Genomic DNA, 20,203 nt, shown 5'->3' on the forward strand with positions numbered 1-20,203 from the left:
ACATTACTGAACAATCTCTCATAGTCAGCATTAGAATGGTTAAAGAACCAATATTCCTTTCATAACCGGACAAAGAGGAAATTTATATCTGACAACTGGTTTAACAGAATCTTGTGCATAATTGAATGCACTGTTCTTCTTTCTGTAAGACAATATTTGCTGCATCAAACAATGGAATGGCGCTCTTCATAAACAAGCAATACAGCTTTGTAAATGGATTATTAAGTTTTTTTAAAACCATCTCACACTTTGATTCTTCCAAACAGTGAACAGATTCAGTTTCTCTCTGTGACATCTTAGTATCCACTTTGCTAGTTTTGCCCTTGGAAGAATGTTGTTGTTCTCGGGTTTAACGTCATTTTTCAGCACAAGATAGGTTATACATGGCGGCCAGTATAACTGGTGGAGGAAGAACCCTGGAAAACCCAGGAAAGAACCACCAACCCATGAGAAGCTACTGGCAGGCTTTCCCACGTACCCACGCTAGCCGAGCCTTGGACTCGAACATATGCAGACAGAGGTGAGATGGCAGTGATCCAGAATGGTGAGTGCTTTAGATCACTCAGCCACTCGGGGCACCCACTAGTAATTGAAAAACAAAGGTTCATTTCAAAAAGAAATTTAGTAAACTGAACTTCGATCGAATTACATCAATGTTCCCTCTTATATTTATATACACTAAGTTCAGGCTGAGTTGTTGATGATGAAGCAGCAAGCTGATGTTTATTAGCTTTTTCATGCGGTTTTATGTCATGGGTGCCTCCATGCGTAGTATCAAACAGCACATGTCCCAGGTTTATAATGGCATTTTTCAGTTTATCACAGCCAAGGAAGAACAGTACAATTTTTCTGACAAAAGAAAATTATTATTTTCGAATCATTCTAAATTTTAATATCAGTATTCATGACAATTCACTGATCGGTCATCTCTCCAAGAAGCATGCTGCTGATGCAACGAAAACTGGAACTATGAGCCAAAATCAGCCAACTTTAGCACGATTTCTAATAGAGGTCAATCACACTTCCAATTAATTTGAAGACTGCCCTCAACTTAATAAAGCAGTTGTGTCTAGGTATTTAATGAAGACCTACACCCAATATGAGTTGTGACATTGAAGTTTACATTGGAAACATCAGAAAGTTTAACAATACCCTGCTTCCTCAATTTTATACAAAGCTTATGTACAAACTGAATAGACCTTAAAGATGAAGTCATTGTTGATATCATAGCGGACTTTTGGACTTTACTCTAAAACCGGAATTATTTACAAAAGTAACCATTCATTATTGAGGAATGCTAGATGAAGTTCAAAAACCTACAGACAAAAGATCTTGGTGATTCCAGGTCCAGCTCTGAGCCTGAGCAGCAGGATCACTCCCATACTATCAAAAATACTGACACAACCTTAATGGACACATCAGCAGAGTGGAGACTTCCAGGAGTTAATGGCATGACCTCTGACAATGCATCAAAGTTGTGAAAACTACCAACTAGTGGTGATTGGTGTACATCAGAATGTAGCAAGGCTGTACATTGGATACTTGACATTCTGCGGGACTTCAAAATAGACTTCAACAGGTCAACAAAAGTGAGAAGCAGTCTCGCTGTCATTGACAGTAATAAACCCATTTTAAAAACTCGGCAGAAAATAAATGCCAATATGAAAACAAGGTATGAGGAAGATGAAGTTCGCAACTTGCTGCTGATCGGGACCTGTGTTACCGATTCAAGACTGGATGAGGAGGTAAGCGGGTGAATTTGTAAACAGCACGATTCTTGATTTACTCGACTGTAGATTCAAAAGCCTGTAATTTCTTCCCCAAATAGAAATACAGATATCTTTGGAACTTGCAGTAGTACTAATGATCAGCAAATCACATCATCCTGTTAAAATCACAAATCGAGATGTTCAGTGGCCTCGTTTTGGTTTGCAGGGCTAGATTAACATATTACCAAGGCTTTGCCATTTTTCATGCAGAAGCCCATTCATCTCCAACCGTACAGATATAACTGCTGTCAATATCTTGGTCTATAAAGGTTCACGATTTTCATTAGAAATTAATTACTGAATGATTCTTACAGACTCTGATGTGGGCTTCCGTCAAACAGAACTTATCCAAGCTGTTTGCATTTGGGTTCTCCTAATGGAAAATTTCATGGCACTTTAAAAGCCTCTCAGGCCAGCTTGACCATCACAAATTTATTTAAAAGTTTACACTGTAAAAAAATCAACGATTTAAAAGGCTGACAAGTACACGAAATGAAGATAAACAAGAAACAACAAAATGCTGACTCAAAGCTCGCTCAGTAAGAGTGTACAGAGTATGGAGTCGGATTTTTCTGTTGGAAAAAGTGCTTCATACCCATACATGCCAAAGGAAAAGTGTAATCCAAGTGGACAAAAAGAGTAATCCAAGTAGAAATAGAGTAATCCACATATAACATGCTAAAAATTCAATGAAAACTGATTTATTTGCCTCTCTGGACTTTTAACATCCTTTACTGCTTTAAGTTTTCGTATGTAGCACTTAAATTTAGAAAGTAATAGATTATCATGTTGCATTTCAAAACACTTTGTACTAGCCAAGACCATAAATGTTTTGCACACCAGCAGACCAATAAGTAATGGGTTACTGAGCCTGGATCTGAATTCAGTTTTATTTTTGTTAACATTACTGAACAATCTCTCATAGTCAGCATTAGAATGGTTAAAGAACCAATATTCCTTTCATAACCGGACAAAGAGGAAATTTATATCTGACAACTGGTTTAACAGAATCTTGTGCATAATTTGAATGCACTGTTCTTCTTTCTGTAAGACAATATTTGCTGCATCAAACAATGGAATGGCGCTCTTCATAAACAAGCAATACAGCTTTGTAAATGGATTATTAAGTTTTTTTAAAACCATCTCACACTTTGATTCTTCCAAACAGTGAACAGATTCAGTTTCTCTCTGTGACATCTTAGTATCCACTTTGCTAGTTTTGCCCTTGGAAGAATGTTGTTGTTCTCGGGTTTAACGTCATTTTTCAGCACAAGATAGGTTATACATGGCGGCCAGTATAACTGGTGGAGGAAGAACCCTGGAAAACCCAGGGAAGAACCACCGACCCATGAGAAGCTACTGGCAGGCTTTCCCAAGTACCCACGCTAGCCGAGCCTTGGACTCGAACCCACACAGGCAGAGGTGAGATGGCAGTGATCTGGAACGGTAAGCGCTTTAAACCACTCGGCCACTCGGGGCCCCTAGAAGAATGAGAAGCTTCAGTATGCTTTGTACTCAATTTATCTTCTGAATAATCAGATCCAGTTGGCTGATTTACTTTACAAACAATGGGTTGAAGTTTTCCGTCACAAGATTTATCTTTCACAATCCTGGTCTGAGCCTGGAGGCCCTCAAGCTGGATAGATATAGGCTTCTCAAGTAAAGATTCCATGGATTTATATATCTTTCTGACAAGACATCCTCTTTATTCTTAGTATTTCTATCTACACTTTCATCTCTTGTTCTCTTCTGACTTATAATAACAGACATTGCTTTTGTGCTACTCTTCTTCACTCCCCCCACCAATTTCTCTGTGCAGATTCACTTTCAGTTCGAAAAAAAGCTTCTAGTGCTGTCCAAAGCTCAAGGAAACGGCCAATACGTTTGCCCAGGGATAACTATCTTGTAACAACTTTAGCGCTTGATTCCAATATCAACTTCTAATTTATCAGCAGCCTTTCTAGCAGCAAGGTGCAAAAATGACAGGGACAACCTGTTATGTACACTGATGGAGACATTTTCAAAATATAGGATGCAACTCCTTTATGAATTCCAGTCATCACTGATGCATTATCAGCTGCAAACCCCATACAGTTCTGCCAACTTATGTCATGTTTCTTCAAAGCATTATCAAGCAACTCAAAAATGTTTTCTCCAGTGGAATCTACTGTTAATTCTGGTAATGAAAGAAGAACACTCATGACTTTGCCTTTTTCATTGTCAAAGTATCTTACACAGACTGGGTACAATTTTTGACATCATAATCACTTCTCCTGTCTGTGGCAATACTAAATGGCACAATTTTCATGGCTTCTGCAATTTTACATGAAGTATCTTCTGCTAAACACTGCACAATATTAGATAATTTTGTTCTTGCACGAACATTTTTTTTTAGCAATTTTGGAATCAGGAAACATCTATCTGAACCAAGGACCAACGTGGTCTGCTACCACTAGGGGTAGTCTGTGTTCTGTAAAGAACTCTGTATATAACTCTGCATTTATAACATGTCCGCACTTGAGTTCTGCTGTAAATTATGTGTTACCTTAGTACTGGAGTTAGTAAGACAAGCTACCGTATTTTCCGGCCTACAAGTCGATGCGGAGTGTAAGTCGAATTGACCAATTTTGTAAATTTTCCATCCTTCGTCCATAAATAAGTCGATTCGGAGTATAAGACGAGGCCAGGTCAATAACTTGGCTTTGTATTTTATACTAGTAACTTCCAGTTGCATGAATATTGATGGCATCGTTGTATGATATTCCATATTATCGGCAATCGTGAAATTGCATTACCGATGCTAGCATGCTTGTGATTTTACTTCTGAACTGCTATATTTTGTTATCAATTGACACAGCTGAATAAACAGTCCATGCTTGTTTTATTATAATTGAAAGCACATCCATGTTGTAGTTCATTTTATTACCTGTAGTTACAAATGTAACTTATACAAACTTGTCATTTTCTATCGTAAGTTTGAAAGTCACGGACTCCATTAAATCGATTCGTATATATATATTATAGCCAAAGCGCTAAGCATGTTTAATTACCGTGTAAATAACACTGCATAGCCATGTGGTTGTTGTGACAATGTACATCGTAATTAAAACAAGAATGAATTGTTGATTTAGAGGTGTTTATTGATAATGGAATATAGTAGGCTCGTAATACATGAGGATTATCACAATCGTCAGGTAACTCAATATACCGTCTTTTTTCTCTTTGCAAAAGCTACAAATAAAAACCGCCCTGAATAAAAGAACAATCTTGTACACGGACAATTTTTTTCATCTCTCACAATATATCTGATTTTAGTTTAGTTTAAACTATATTTGTTTTAATTATGACATCCATTGCAACAAGAGCCACGTGGCTGTGCATGCTATGATTATTCCTTCCAGTTGAAACCAGTCTTGAGTGCAAGATTCAACAGATGAGAACTTTACAAGTTCCAGCTTAAAAGCCGCTGTGTAAGACTTGCGTGATTTGACGGGAGGCATTGTGAGGTAAGTTATATGATTTGTATGGGGATATTTATATGAATGATTATGACTGAAAAGATTGATCAAAATATACCGAACTCATTAAAATGTGCCCGTACTATAGCAATGAAAACAATGCCCATGGCTAAATTCATTATTTACATCTAGAGAAGGGAGTGGGCATCATTTCCTGTTGTACTTAATCCCATTGATATTAAAAACGGGTAGCGTAATTGATGCGGATTAATGATAAAGAACAATGGGGTACCGGCAATATGGTAACTAGTATCGGTAGCTAAAGCCAATATCAAGGTCTAAACAATTGCGGCAACTGGCTTTGATTGTTGTTGGAAACCAAAGACCAATTTATCAACAACCGGTATAATCAAAGAGAGACACCGAATCGTCAGCTGGTTAAGAATGAATATAGGTGAAGTGTTGACATTACAATTTGCTTTAAACTGAATTGCGAAACTAAAAATCATGGATCACTGATGATCTATGAGTACTGGTAGTCCATCTATATATCTGATTTTAGTGTAGTTTAAACCTAATTTATTTGAGAAACTTTGTCAAATACAATTAGAAACATATGATTTGGGGGATTCAGTAGAATGCATGATCTACATTAGTTTATAAATAATCACAGAACGCTCGAGTAAATATGGATTACATCCCTTTGGAGGATCAATTGGATCAATCACAAAAGCTATGCCGGTAATTGCTCATGTGTGTCCAACATTATACTGGAAAATCAAATATTAATCGACCAGTTATTTCATATCTTTTTTTTTAGGAACAAACAATATGCTTTGAATTAGTACAGTACACTACAGAGTATAGATCGTAAGTGTGCTATGCGGCCCGGTGAAGTTTTTACCGGTACGGTAAATTGTTTTCTTTTATTTTATGTTTGAGAAATAAGAAAAAACACACAGAATGCAAAATAAATAATGACAAAACTTACAAATATAAACGCAGTCATATTAGTTTATGACAATTTATTGACATAGTAATTTAACATGAATTTGTACTTCTATGTAACCTGTTTTCGATTATGCCGATTATAGAGCAATGTCAATAGCATACCGGATACTGTAATCCATATATAAGTCGATGCAATTTCAATGACACAATCCATATATAAGTCGATTCGGAGTATAAGACGAAGACCGAACTTTCAAGTCAAAAAGTATCGACTTATACGCCAGAAAATACGGTAATCAAATGTGTTTCTTTGTTTTCAAGTGTTTCTCCACATCAAATTTACCACAATGACCAATATTAAAATCATTTCTGCACAGCCTGCAATGGGCATGGTGCTGCCCTAGAATGGAACATTGTATTATGCCATTCACGTATTCATCTGTGAAATTATTGGAAAAAAATGTTTGTGCTCTAACACATACATCGACTAGAATGCATCTTAAGACTTTTAGCGTGTAATGTTAAAATTCTTTCCACACAGCCTGCAATGGGCATGATGCTGCCCTCAGATGAAATGCTGTATTAGGTCATTCATGTCTTCATCTTTTTTAGAGGATTCTGCTATTTTTTGTTTCATTTATGTTTTGCTTTTTTCTAATCCATCTGAAATTATCTGAGAAAATATTTTTGCTCTAACACACACATTGACTAAAATAAATTACTTGTTAGCGCCAAATACCTATACACTGGTTCTGTACCAAATATGAATTAGAACAAAGAATCTGAGTAAAGATAAAAAATTAGAAAACCAGTATTTTCTCCTCACTAAGACATACAGCTGCTATAAACTGAATCAGAGGTCAAAAGTTTGAAAGCAGAACAAGTATGTTCCTCGTAAATAGGATAGCTGCTATAAATAGAACATAATACTGTTAGGAAAGTGCATGCATGTCTACAGACAAGCGTGCTCATATATCGAAGTTACATAGAAGCCATCTTTTCTAGAATATGGTCTGTGGGATTAATGGGATGTTAATAAAAATGAGAATTTCTTGGGGTTTTTTGGGAAGGTGAATATAACGAAATCATGTAATCCATATACGTCTTATGCGTAAGGCATAATTTAGTGAAAAAATGTGTAATGATTATGCCAAAAGCATAATGGTTGGCATGTATGCATACAGAGTATCCGCTCAAATGAATATTTCATTTTTCTTACTACTGAAGGACACCGGTACAGTAAATTGATTGTTGTAATAGTAATAGCAGCAATAAATTTTGATTGTTGCAGTAGTAATAGCAGCAATAAATTAAGAGGCACAATTGAAAGCTTGAAATATCTTGTATTGTGATGGGTAAAAAAGTACATTAAAATCACATTAAACATCTTACCTGCACTGCAGATGTCTGCATGTAAGCCAGCAGAATGCGAAGTGGGAGTTTGGCCTTGTAGGATCGATGTGCCCACAGTCTGTGTGCACCTGCCGTGATGCCCACACCAGAACATAAGTACATCAAGATGGCTGTCAACAGAATAGTTTTGTTTAAAAAAACAAACTCGCTAATAAATCAAGCAACAAATCATTGACCTAACAATCTATTAAGCTATGAAGCATTAACCATCTAAACCATTAATAAAAATTAATCACCCGACCAACCCGCTGAAGATATTCCATCCATTCATCAATCAATTAAGCAATCATTAAATTTTGAATCTAGAAGAAAAAAATGTAATTTAAAGTACTGCCTATTAAATAAATGCTATACGCACTCCACAGCCAAGTCAACGGGTGGGCCTTTGGGATCAGCGTGATGGAGTAGAGAGCACCTATGTGTAACGCAGCAAACAGGAAGACATTCTTCCACACAATGCGCAATGGTGGTCTTGGCTTCTGCTCAGTGAATGACGCCGATGCTTCCGGTATGATGGAGTCAAGTCCTAGCTGGTCATCTGATCCCTGTACAATTTCAGTCTCAGGAGATTTGGGTGCCATTTCTGCAAATAAAAACCAATCATTTACATAAAGCTACTGCATAAAACAATAAATTCACAACATTGGTTGCTTCCATACCATCCTGATCCAACAATCTAAGGACAAAAAAATTATCACTGCTAGGCAACAAGAAAACATGGCAAATTATGGTCTTGAAAGCAGACCCAAAGGACTCTGGATTTCATACATGCAAGAGTTCTTTCTGGTCCCCGCCATACAGTTTCAGAGTTTCAAGTGCCTCTTTAATTAGGGCACTGCACCACTGAAGATTTTTTTTAAGAGCGAGTATTGAAGCTGATGGGGGTGGGGTTTACTGCGATTTTCTTTAATCTCAATATTTTTTTCAACTAATACAATAGGTTTACTATTTTTCTTTCCATATGAGCACATTATACAAGTCATTTGTGAGACCAAAATATTAAAAATACCCCCTTTTTCCTTTTCCAAAAATTAAGTTGTCAGTCCCTTACTTCTGCTTTTTGCTCACAGCAGGAAGATTTCAGACAAGAGTCAAGTTTGGGCATCACAGAAGCCAGTGAAATAATGCAAAATAGGCCAATGCCTGGTGTCTTGCCCCTCTTCCACCAATGCTATAGAACAGGATCAATAATATAACAGTATTTCTTCTAATTAAATCTATTCCATTTTGATAAATTGGGTAGGTGCAAATATTTTATCAGAAGTCTGCAGAAAGCATGAGAGATTTACAATCACTGAAGTACAAAGTGACTAACTTGATTATGTACTCTTGTTTCCAAAAATTTTAGCTTTTCAAAATACATATTTTTACAACTCTTCACAAATGCTGCAATTAGCAGACATGAAAATAAAGAAGGAAAACAATATTAATATATCATTTATGAATCTAGTCCCAATGTTATAAAATATAATGTTGGGGCCAGACTTCATTATGTTTGATGATGAAAAGTTGATACACTGTACTTGCACATGGAAAAAAAGACTTGTACATTTTGCCAACGTGCAAACGTTTGGTAGAACATGGAGGAGTTGCACCACAAAGCAGATCCCAACAGCTCAAGTATTTCCTAATGTTTCCGGCAACATTAGGAACTTGGCTACAATATCATTCTTCTTACATATCAACTTCAAAATAGAAATAAAACTAAAAAGATGAGTGACTTGCTAAAGAAAAAGATGCATTTTATTAAAGCCAAGTAGAAATGTGTTTGAACAACCAGCAAAAATATTTGGATACACATTTCTAACACAAAATGTCATTGCAAAGAAACGTCACATTCAAGTAACTATTGAATTTATATCCACACGTTTGAGAAAATATTATCTAACCTGAATTTTTCATTGTCTGAATACTGATCTGTAACCTTAATTGTACATCAATTAAATACTGATCTGCTAACCTTAATTGTACATCAATTAAATATTGATCTGCTAACCTTAATTCTACATCAATTAAATACTGATCTGCTAGCCTTAATTCTACAATTAAATACTGAACTGCTAACCTTAATGCTACATCAATTAAATACTGATCTGCTAACCTTAATGCTACATCAATTAAATACTGATCTGCTAACCTGAATTCTACATCAATTAAATATTGATCTGCTAACCTGAATTCTACATCAATTAAATATCGATCTACTAACCTGAATTCTACATCAATTAAATATTGATCTGCTAACTTTAATTCTACATCAATTAAATACTGATCTGCTAACCTGAATTCTACATCAATTAAATATTGATCTGCTAACCTGAATTCAACATCAATTAAATACTGATCTGCTAACCTTAATTCTACATCAATTAAATACTGAACTGCTAGCCTTAATTCTGCATCAATTAAATACTGATATGCTAACCTGAATTCTACATCAATTAAATACTGATCTGCTAACCTGAATTCTACATCAATTAAATACTGAACTGCTAACCTTAATGCTACATCAATTAAATACTGATCTGCTAACCTGAATTCTACATCAATTAAATATTGATCTGCTAACCTTAATTCTACATCAACTAAATATTGATCTGCTAACCTTAATTCTACATCAACTAAATATTGATCTGCTAACCTGAATTCTACATCAATTAAATATTGATCTGCTAACCTGAATTCTACATCAATTAAATACTGATCTGCTAACCTTAATTCTACATCAATTAAATACTGAACTGCTAGCCTTAATTCTGCATCAATTAAATACTGATATGCTAACCTGAATTCTACATCAATACTGATCTGCTAACCTGAATTCTACCTCAATTAAATACTGAACTGCTAACCTTAATGCTACATCAATTAAATACTGATCTGCTAACCTGAATTCTACATCAATTAAATATTGATCTGCTAACTTTAATTCTACATCAATTAAATATTGATCTGCTAACCTTAATTCTACATCAATTAAATACTGATCTGCTAACCTGAATTCTACATCAATTAAATACTGATCTGCTAACCTAAATTCTACATCAATTAAATACTGATCTGCTAACCTTAATTCTACATCAATTAAATACTGATCTGCTAACCTTAATTCTACATCAATTAAATACTGATCTGCTAACCTGAATTCTACATCAATTAAATATTGATCTGCTAACCTTAATTCTACATCAATTAAATACTGATCTGCTAGCCTTAATTCTACAATTAAATACTGAACTGCTAACCTTAATTCTACATCAATTAAATACTGACTTAGTCATATCAAAGACTTGTAAAAGTGGTACTAACAGCTGCCTCGCTTGACACTCAGCATTAAGAGGTTAATGTTAGGACTGGTCGGCATGGTGTCAGGATAATGTGACTGGGTGGGACATCATGCTACATGTCTGTGCCATGATGCCCCAGCGCTAGACATCACTATGAACTGTCACACTGCAGACATTGTAACGATATGACTGAAAAATTGTTAAAGCTACGTTAAAAAATCCAAATCACACACATACACCCAACGAATTATGAATACAGCCAATCAAATGAAGAGGGTACTGCCTAGAATCTGGAGTGTCCGCCCATTATTACCTATCTGCCAGTTAACCGATTCACTTGTGGATTCAGACTGATATTATGAAGAATATAATGCAAGCACAGCAGTGAACATTTTTAATTAAATACTTTTAACAATGCTTTCACTAAGAATGCTGATTAAATACATAAATATATTTACATATTGATGTTTCAAGTTTCAAAACAGAAGTTGCTATGTTTAAAACATAGCAACTTGTTCTTTGAAACTTACTTTCGTAATGCAATGTTGACAAATAACTTGGAAATTTAAGACTTCATTTTGTTGTGTATAATTTTTTGTCACATGGTTTGTTCTGAATGCTATTATTAACATTATTCTGTATATTAAGTGATGGCACTGTTTTGTACAAGACAGAACAGCCTTGTATTTTTTTATATTTTGCCTACCATGTTTTGGTGTATTTCTACCTCTCAACGGTAACCTACACAACACAACTGTTTTACTATTTTCCTGTTTGTCTGGGGGGTTTTGCCCACAAATTTATTTACAAGATAAAAGAATCAAAAAGGTATCCACAATAATATGTACATGATATAGGTATATAAAAAAACAAAACCACCACTTTTGCATTTGTTGACAAGAATCAAAAATTTCTTTTTCTCAGTAAAAACTTTATACAAACAGCATCCTGGACATTCTTTTTTTCCACTGCTGTATATATAATTAAATTGCCTAACCAATAACAGCAGAACTGAAATTTTATTTTATAATTTTTATTTATAATTTGTGGAAAACTGAAAAATATCAATACAAATGCACTGTGCAATTTATATCATATTGTGCCCTCTATGGTGCTTCTTTTTAAGCACTTATTTCAGAAAATAGAAAACAATAATTTCAGTTCTAATAATTTTAAAATCTGATATGTTTACAATCTTCAAAACTTTGTACAATTATTGTACAAAAGACTAATTCATTATTAATTCTTAAATGGAACATCAATGGATTCACCGTCTGACACTGTCAATCATATTGGAAAAGTTCTAATTATACATTATTTATAATCTTCATTGACAAATTCATAGCAATTAATCAATTGCAGGTAAACCTAGTTATAACGTGATGGAAGCACGGCTCCTTTTTTTATTTAAGGTGACCTATCTTTTTAACACCCTAAATAGCTCTCAGGATAGCTGATTATTCTTATCCCTAGCAGATTTTTAATCCCAGCACTGTGTTTCATGTTGCCTTAACTTCCGAAATTTTCTAAAACATATTGCAGTGTTATATTTGCAATGAGTATATTTGATGTCTGATGAAACCCGGCGAACAAAACAAACAACAGTGTAATACCTAACTCAACAAACCAAAATATTAGGTACTATTAAGAACTACATTCCTTTTCCAATAATAATACTAACAATGACAACGTAAAAACGTGGAACAAAGTCAGAAAAACATGATGCAGTTCACTATGTTGTAATACCTAGATGGTATTGTAAATGGAGTTTTGCATGCATAAGCACTGTCCAATTAGTATGTGAAGATTATTTGATGTTAAACGTTGAGATGCGAGATGTTTGACTTACGAGACTTCGACATATTTGTTCATGTTCTTTTTATCTGTCACTGAAAATGTTTATCTACGATGCGTGAATAACTTCTTCCATTCCTAAACATATGTCACCCACCCACCATTGTTTAGATCGCCATCTACATCTCTTATAAATGTGCACTCTGTGTTTTATATTAATTGCGAGAATAAAACCATGCTCTAGACCTCGTAATGTCACGTTGTCATGAGTATTAATGAATTCATCAAAGAATTAATCTAAAGACATCAACAGTTCTACAAGCCCTGTAGTATTAATATTAGTACCCCTACTCCTACCTCGTGGATAGGGTACTAACATGAGCATATCTGTGTCAATGGAGCAAGTCGGGTGTGATTCACACCCGACGCTCATTTGGCCAATGTTAACAATTTGAACAGATTCCTTGCATAAAATGCAATAAAGTAGTGCTCTTATTTAATGCCAGAAGTATCGCAAATCATTGTAGAAATAGTTGGCAAATCTTGTTTATCTTTTTTATCCAATATTTTAGTTTAGATCGTCTGCCATATTAGTTCAATTAATGATTACTTTTTTTCTCAGCCTCATTTGTTTGTGCCATATAAGGCCATTGAGGCCTTATTTGGAAACATAAACAAATCATAGCAAAAATATGGCACGGTTCGAGTCAGAAACTCTGGGCATTAAAAGTAAATATGGTTTATTGGCAACTTTGAAATTCCACCAAGAAGCTATTATTAGCCACATGATTGATAATAACATAGCTTAGAATATCCAAATATGGTCTGGCAAACCTTATATAGAAAAGGGGTCACTGCAATAGTCTCACATTATCTGTCATGACGGACACGGTGAGGTTAGTGTAACCATGCCAATTTATTTTACTGTGTAAGGGCTTAATAAATTCAAAATAAAAACTTCTTTCACAACATGATTATACTTGTGTAGTAGATTTCTACACTATTTGTTGTTTTTTTACATTAGTGATGATTTTGTTTGCTCCATTACATAATATGGAATCACTTGATCTGTTGTGGTTGAGGCTACGACATCGTAGCTACAAGCCCTGAGACATCAAGTGGAAAGAAGTTCGCATGTTAGCAGTTATTGTGCCATATTCATTTATATGTTGGACCATGAGTGTGTTGTGCTGGAATTTCACATGAATAGTTTAGGAAATGAATCATCTTTCCTTCCATGATTTTGGAATATCAAAGCCAGAAATATGTTAGTCCATAAATTTGTGACTTCAACCATCCAGTGGAGTTTTATTACTAAAACAGCAGAGATGCAGGATAGTGATGGAATTAATGTGCCCAGCCAAAGAATCACATTTCTCATGTCAAACTTTTGTTGAACAATAAGCTAGAACTAATGTTACTGTTCATTATTGTAAGTTTTTGATTATGTAGAACTTGTTATTATACTTTAATGTGAGAAATAGTATGTATTTGAACAGGACTATTCATAACCATATTTTGACTCATTACATCAGCAGTATGTTGTACTCTCGTTTGATCTGCATCGAAATTCACTTGTCCGTTTTGTTCAGTTCCACTTAATTATTGGTATGAATATATAAATAAGATTAAAAGTAAAAACGCACACTACGGACATTGAGAGGACAACTTAATTCTGTCTAAATTGTGTTGCGAGGGATTTTTCCATGCAGTTAACAGTTGGCTTGGTTACCACCATGGCTAACAATGTGAAGGACAAACACTGATTGGCTAACTAAGGTGAAGTGACATGAATAGGAGCTAGTGCAGACAGTGCACTGGCAGATAGCTGCCAGAGCAGCAAAATTTGAACATTTAATTAGTAATCAATTTCGGCCATGTATTCTAAAACCATAAATTATATATTTTTTCACAATCGATATTAACTTAGGCATCTTAAAATCCCAAAACTGAATCAAATTCTTATGATAAATTTTAAGTAGATTTATTATGCGATTGCTTTTAAATTTAAATGCCTTATAGTTATTATTATATAATTCTTTATAAAGCTGCTGCTATTTCCCACCACACTGCTAGCACACTAGTATTTAAAAAAAAAAAATTCCATTTAGATCATGCTACTATGTCGGAATGTGTTACAGTCAATCTAATAAATTTAGCTGTCAATACACACATGATAGTAATAATAGTCATTAATTTCACCAAAATATGGAGTATTGTAACATTGTCTTTTGGCTCTAAGACAAACAAGTATGCTCTATGATATCAGAAATTTAGTGTTGTGACGTACACTGTGTTTATGTAAAGTCACTATGCGAGATTGAAAAGCATGTTTTATCTCCTTTTTTGGATTTATAAAAAAATCATTTTAATATTTAACACACAGGGTGTTACAATATGATCAAGAGGTCAGTTAAAACAGGCACAATTTCTGTGGGAAAGTTTTCCAAAAAATTTGTTAATGGGTTTAACTTGTATATATATATATTTAATAGGAAAAACAACTGTATCTCATTTCTTTATTACAAGTTCCCAATATAAAATAAGAAACTGTGTCAACCTATGATATTTTCATTGGTGGATATAGTTTTACACTTACTATGAACGAAATACTTCATTTCACAAGATGCAGTACTGTGCATACTCGGCATTAAGAAACTGAAGGAAATCCGGTTGCTTGACATCCTGGGATATAAGCTATTTGATATATGTAGACTACTATATTCAATTTAATGGATATAAGCTATTTGATCTCTGTAGACTATTCAGTTTAATGGATATAAGCTATTTGATCTCTGTAGACTACTCTATCCAATTTAATGGATATAAGCTATTTGATATCTGTAGACCACTCTATTCAGTTTAATGGATATAAGCTACTTGATCTCTGTAGACTACTCTATTCAATTTAATGGATATAAGCTATTTGATATCTGTAGACTACTCTATTCAGTTTAATGGATATAAGCTATTTTATCTCTGTAGACTACTCTATTCAATTTAATGGATATAAGCTATTTGATATCTGTAGACTACTCTATTCAGTTCAATGGATATAAGCTATTTGATATCTGTAGACTACTCTATTCAATTTACGGGATGTGTACCATTACATTATTAATTTCATTATATATATTTATTTATTTTTGGGTTTAACGCCATCTCAGCACAAGATAGACTAAACATGGCAGCCCGTATAACTGATAGAGGAAGAACCAGGAAAACCTGGTAAGAATGACCAACCAATGGGAAGCTCCTGGCAGCTTTCTCACATACCCTCACTGGTTGAGCCAGAGACTCAAATTCACGTGTGCAGATGTGAGATCAGATTGATCAATAAAGGTAAGCTTCTAGATCATTTTATGGTTCCCGAGTGTATCAAGGTCTTGGTGCATGCATGGCATCAGATCAAAAAATGTCAGTCATATAACTTTTAAAAAGCAGGATTACAATCGAAAATGTATTTAAATACAACCCAAGACAGACAAAAGGCCCTTATATATATATATATATATATATATATATATATATATATATATATATATATATATATAAGATTATGTTAATTCATATCTAGATCATATTTTGTATTCTTTAAGATTTTTTTTTTTACAAATGTGGTACACATAGCTGAAAATGTACATGTTGTGACTAGATAACTCTTACCCCTGTCGTGTTCCAGTAGAGTTGATCTCTCTTAAATGCAGTGGAGTACCTGGTTTTGTCCTTGTCAAATTGACAACCAAACATTGTTCCCTATGACAAGTGTGTGACATGCATGCTGAGGTAGGATAGAAAGACTTTTTCACAAAACATTTGCAATGAGGTATATGGAAAAACAACTGGTACCGTGATACCATTACGCCAAAAACCTTGTAGTTGGCATGTACATGCCCCAAACACCCTTAACCGCCTCCCGAAAACATACTATAGTCCATTAGCAAGCAAGAAGCTGATCGGAAGTGACAAATAAACTATAAAGGGCTATTTACGAATGATTTCAAGAAACCATTTTTTTTACGAATGATGCAATATACCCTTTTTTTTAAATTAATGAATCAAAATGATGAAACATACTGTTTACGAATGACTGCACTATACAATTCGAGTAGCGAATAACTGAAGTATACAATTTACGAATGATTACACTCTACACTTTACTACGATATAATTAAAATTGTAAATGAGTGATCTAGTGTGGTCTGATCTTGTTACTACAATTTAATGGCACATCCTGCTACGGATCACCAGAGAACATCGAAACTTTTTACCTTGTTTTCATAATATGAAGCAAAGAAAAAATAAATTTAAAAAAAAAATCAGTTGTTCTTTGTTGGACTCGGAATCAGACCATTTCACCTTTTCAAAAGCATTTTTTTCATACCAATAAAAATATGAGGAAGATATTTAAATGGGCATAGTTCAAATCCATTTTTTTAAAAAAAGGTAAAGTATATAATAAATAAAAAGCAGGGCTGCCTTTCTGTTACGTATTTGAAGGAACCATTGAATATTAAAATACCGTTATGTATTATGTCAAGTATTTAAGGGTTTACATACCTTTCCGTATTTTGTATATCTTCTGGTGGCAATTCTAATGAAAATGTAGAACGAAATACATTTCTTTTTAATCACAGGGCAGCACGTGTGCACGTTGGAATCATGCATTGTTAGTGTTCTGTGCAGTCACGTCAAGCAATTTTCAAGGTCGCATGACGGAATTTAAACAGTGTGCGTGTGACTCACGCGTGGGTATGTAACCCTGACCGCGACTTAACCTCCCTGATTACCGTCACCTGAACAAACCTAAACAGGCAGCTCTTCCCCTGGTGCCGAGTCACGTACTGCACTCCTGTGATAATGCTACATTTTTAATTAATTGAAATAAAGAGAGAAATGACTGTTCCTAGTATTATGTACACAGACGATCAAGAAGTCATGATTGTGGCCTCTTTGTCAAAATGTTCATTTATCACATCGACAAATGTATACCGTTAAACTTTAGTTTCTACAGTAAATACTGATTCGAAATAGGTCCGAGTTACATCCGCGTATATATGTATGCAGCAACATTTATCAGGCAAAAGCCACACATTTTATTGAAATTTCAACACGTTTATTTTTAGCCATAAAAATCGGGTGCCCTAGTGGTTTAAGGCGTTCGACTTTACATACCACTGACATCTCACCTCTGTCCGCATGGGTTCAAGTATCGATGCTAGGCCAACGTGGGTATGTGAGAAAGCTTGCTTCCCGTGGGTCGGCTGTTCTTTTTCTCTGGTTCTGTTGTGTGCCGAAAAAAAAATGGCCTTAAACTTACACAATCATCTAATCTTCAACAAATCAGTGCAAGATTATTTTTTTTTTGTTCAAGCCACCGGAATCTGCTAATTTATTTTCTCATCCCTAGAAAATTAAATGGTCGGTCCCCACACTAAATTGTCTTTTTTTAAGAGAAAGAAGACTACCCTCCTTGCACGAAATGTAGAAATCACCATCGGGCAAGCGAAAGTGAAAATATAATCAAGAAAAATAATGCCAAATGCCATGATTGCAATTTAGTTTAAGTGATATGGTACAAGTTATTAGGTCATAACAAAATCTATACTGTTGCACCGATTGTGTCATTTTTCTTTATTAAAAATCTGTACAAGTTTATATCTTTTTTTTTCTTCAGCATCAGCAACGAGCTATGTATGGAGATGTAAAATGCTTCAAGAAGCAAATTCCTGAGAAATTGTTAACTTAACTATATCATGCTTGCATCAAATTACTTTCTTTTATCCTTTCCAGCAACAACAAAAATCTACCCTGACAATTTCGTTCATTTGAGTACAGCAAAGCTGTGGATGAAATTTATACGCATGTTTAAATTTTCGTAAAATGATTATGCAGATGTGACTTCCGAATATTTTAGGGTATCTTCCTAACTGAAATCACAGGGGTTCGTTACAAAGAAAATTAGGAGTATCCGTCATCAATGAATCTTATTCTTACATGTTAGATCCCCCCCCCCCCCATCCCTTGATTCATTGACGGATACTCATAATTTTCTTTGTAACGACCATCTGTGACTGAAATTAAACTACGTGCAAGTCATTATTTGAACAGACGTAAATTCCCCTGAAATAATTTTCCACTCAATTTATAGTTATTTTGCGAAAGTGCTTCTATGAGAACCTAAGAAACTAACCTGCAATATTCTTCGCCTTTCCTTCGGATTTAAACGGTTCCTACCACAGCGGTTTATAACTATGAGGTTTCATTCACTGCACTTAGCACTCCCTAGCCTATGGCGCGAGCAGTTTATACTCGTACCATCTGACGTCACAAAAAACAGGCTATCTTAAAATAGCTCATTTACAGGGGAATACCGCGGGTCAGTCGAGTTTATGCATATTTACACGTCTCCAAATCCTCTTATTTCAACGAGAATCTTTTAAAGCAGCCTTGAAAACTAGCCACTATATAATGACGGAGAAAAACGGCCTTGAAAAGGCATCTGTGGAGTATATACTAACGGAGAAAATCGGCCTTGAAAAGGCAACATAAGTATTTACTGACGATGAAAAACTGGAGGGCTCGAAACGAAAGAGGTTCTAAAATGAATGAAGTACATCATCATAATTCAGCTACTTTTAATAATAATAATAATAATAATTATTATTATTATTATTATTGAACAATACTAACTAGAGAGTAGTTTTTCGTTATTTATTCAAAACTATAGTTAGTATAATGTTTTGCAGAATCTTATACCACTTTCAGCTGATGCCACATGCCCGGCCCCAGGGGCCATCCATAAATGACGTCACGCGATTTTGGTCGATTTTTGACCCCTACCCACCTCGTCACACATTTTTTAAACAAATTCCTTCCCCTCGTCACACATCGTCACAAATGTGTGACACCCCCCCCCCCCCAGGTGCGCGACGTCATTTATGAACGGTCTCTTTGGTCTTTGGGCAAGGCGAACGAGGCAACCGCCTTGGGCCCCCGCGCTTTCAGGAAATCAATTCCGCAATGCAATTTGTTTGCTTGGGGCCCCGCTCATCGCTTGCTGTCTTGGGCCCCGCATGATGCCTTGGGCCTTGCGCATCCTAGGGTTGGGCCTGCGACGCCAACATGATGTGCTTCAAGAACTAACGACCTCCCAGTAACCTTTTCGTGACCTTTTACAAACGGCTACTTATACAACCAGCATATGGTGCATTCATGGTAATCACCTTGACCAGTTGCTACAACCAATGCCTTGAACGGACACAATAACAGCATGCTCTCGTATCAGGCTTGGTAAAGGTTAAAAAGACCCCTTCACAAATTCTATAAAAAGCTCGAGTTACACTAGTCTACGCGCGAGACTGCGGGCACACAATTTTGACCTACTACTGTACTCAGTAGCTTCCCGTGGGTTGGTGGTTCTTGTTTTTTTTTTTCCCCCAGGTATTTCACCACTCCGGTGGTCTAATGATTAGATCTATATAAGACTAATTATTAGACAATACAGTTCAGTGAAATTCGTCATGTAGTG

General features: G+C 35.1%; 1 protein-coding gene across 3 annotated transcripts in view; it reads right to left on the bottom strand.

Moving 5' to 3' along the window:
* Positions 1 to 20,203, bottom strand: part of LOC149803308 (stearoyl-CoA desaturase 5-like) — an 80,413-nt gene that overhangs the window by 15,010 nt on the left and 45,200 nt on the right. The window contains exons 1-3 of one of the 3 annotated variants that reach the window (XM_089953006.1): positions 18,866 to 19,017; positions 7,950 to 8,174; positions 7,571 to 7,701 (exon numbers count right to left, since the gene is read on the bottom strand). In XM_089953006.1, the coding sequence (XP_089809132.1) occupies positions 7,571 to 7,701; positions 7,950 to 8,172 (354 nt within the window). In that variant the 5' untranslated portion in view covers positions 8,173 to 8,174; positions 18,866 to 19,017. Of the gene's footprint in view, positions 1 to 7,570; positions 7,702 to 7,949; positions 8,175 to 17,232; positions 17,355 to 18,865; positions 19,018 to 20,203 lie in introns of those variants that run through there. The other 2 variants (XM_089953007.1, XM_089953008.1) reach the window with 2 other exon arrangements.

Source organism: Sinohyriopsis cumingii, chromosome 3 (genome assembly GCF_028554795.1).
Source record: "Sinohyriopsis cumingii isolate HCF-2022 chromosome 3, ASM2855479v2, whole genome shotgun sequence".
In the NCBI taxonomy this organism is placed as follows: domain Eukaryota; kingdom Metazoa; phylum Mollusca; class Bivalvia; order Unionida; family Unionidae; genus Sinohyriopsis; species Sinohyriopsis cumingii.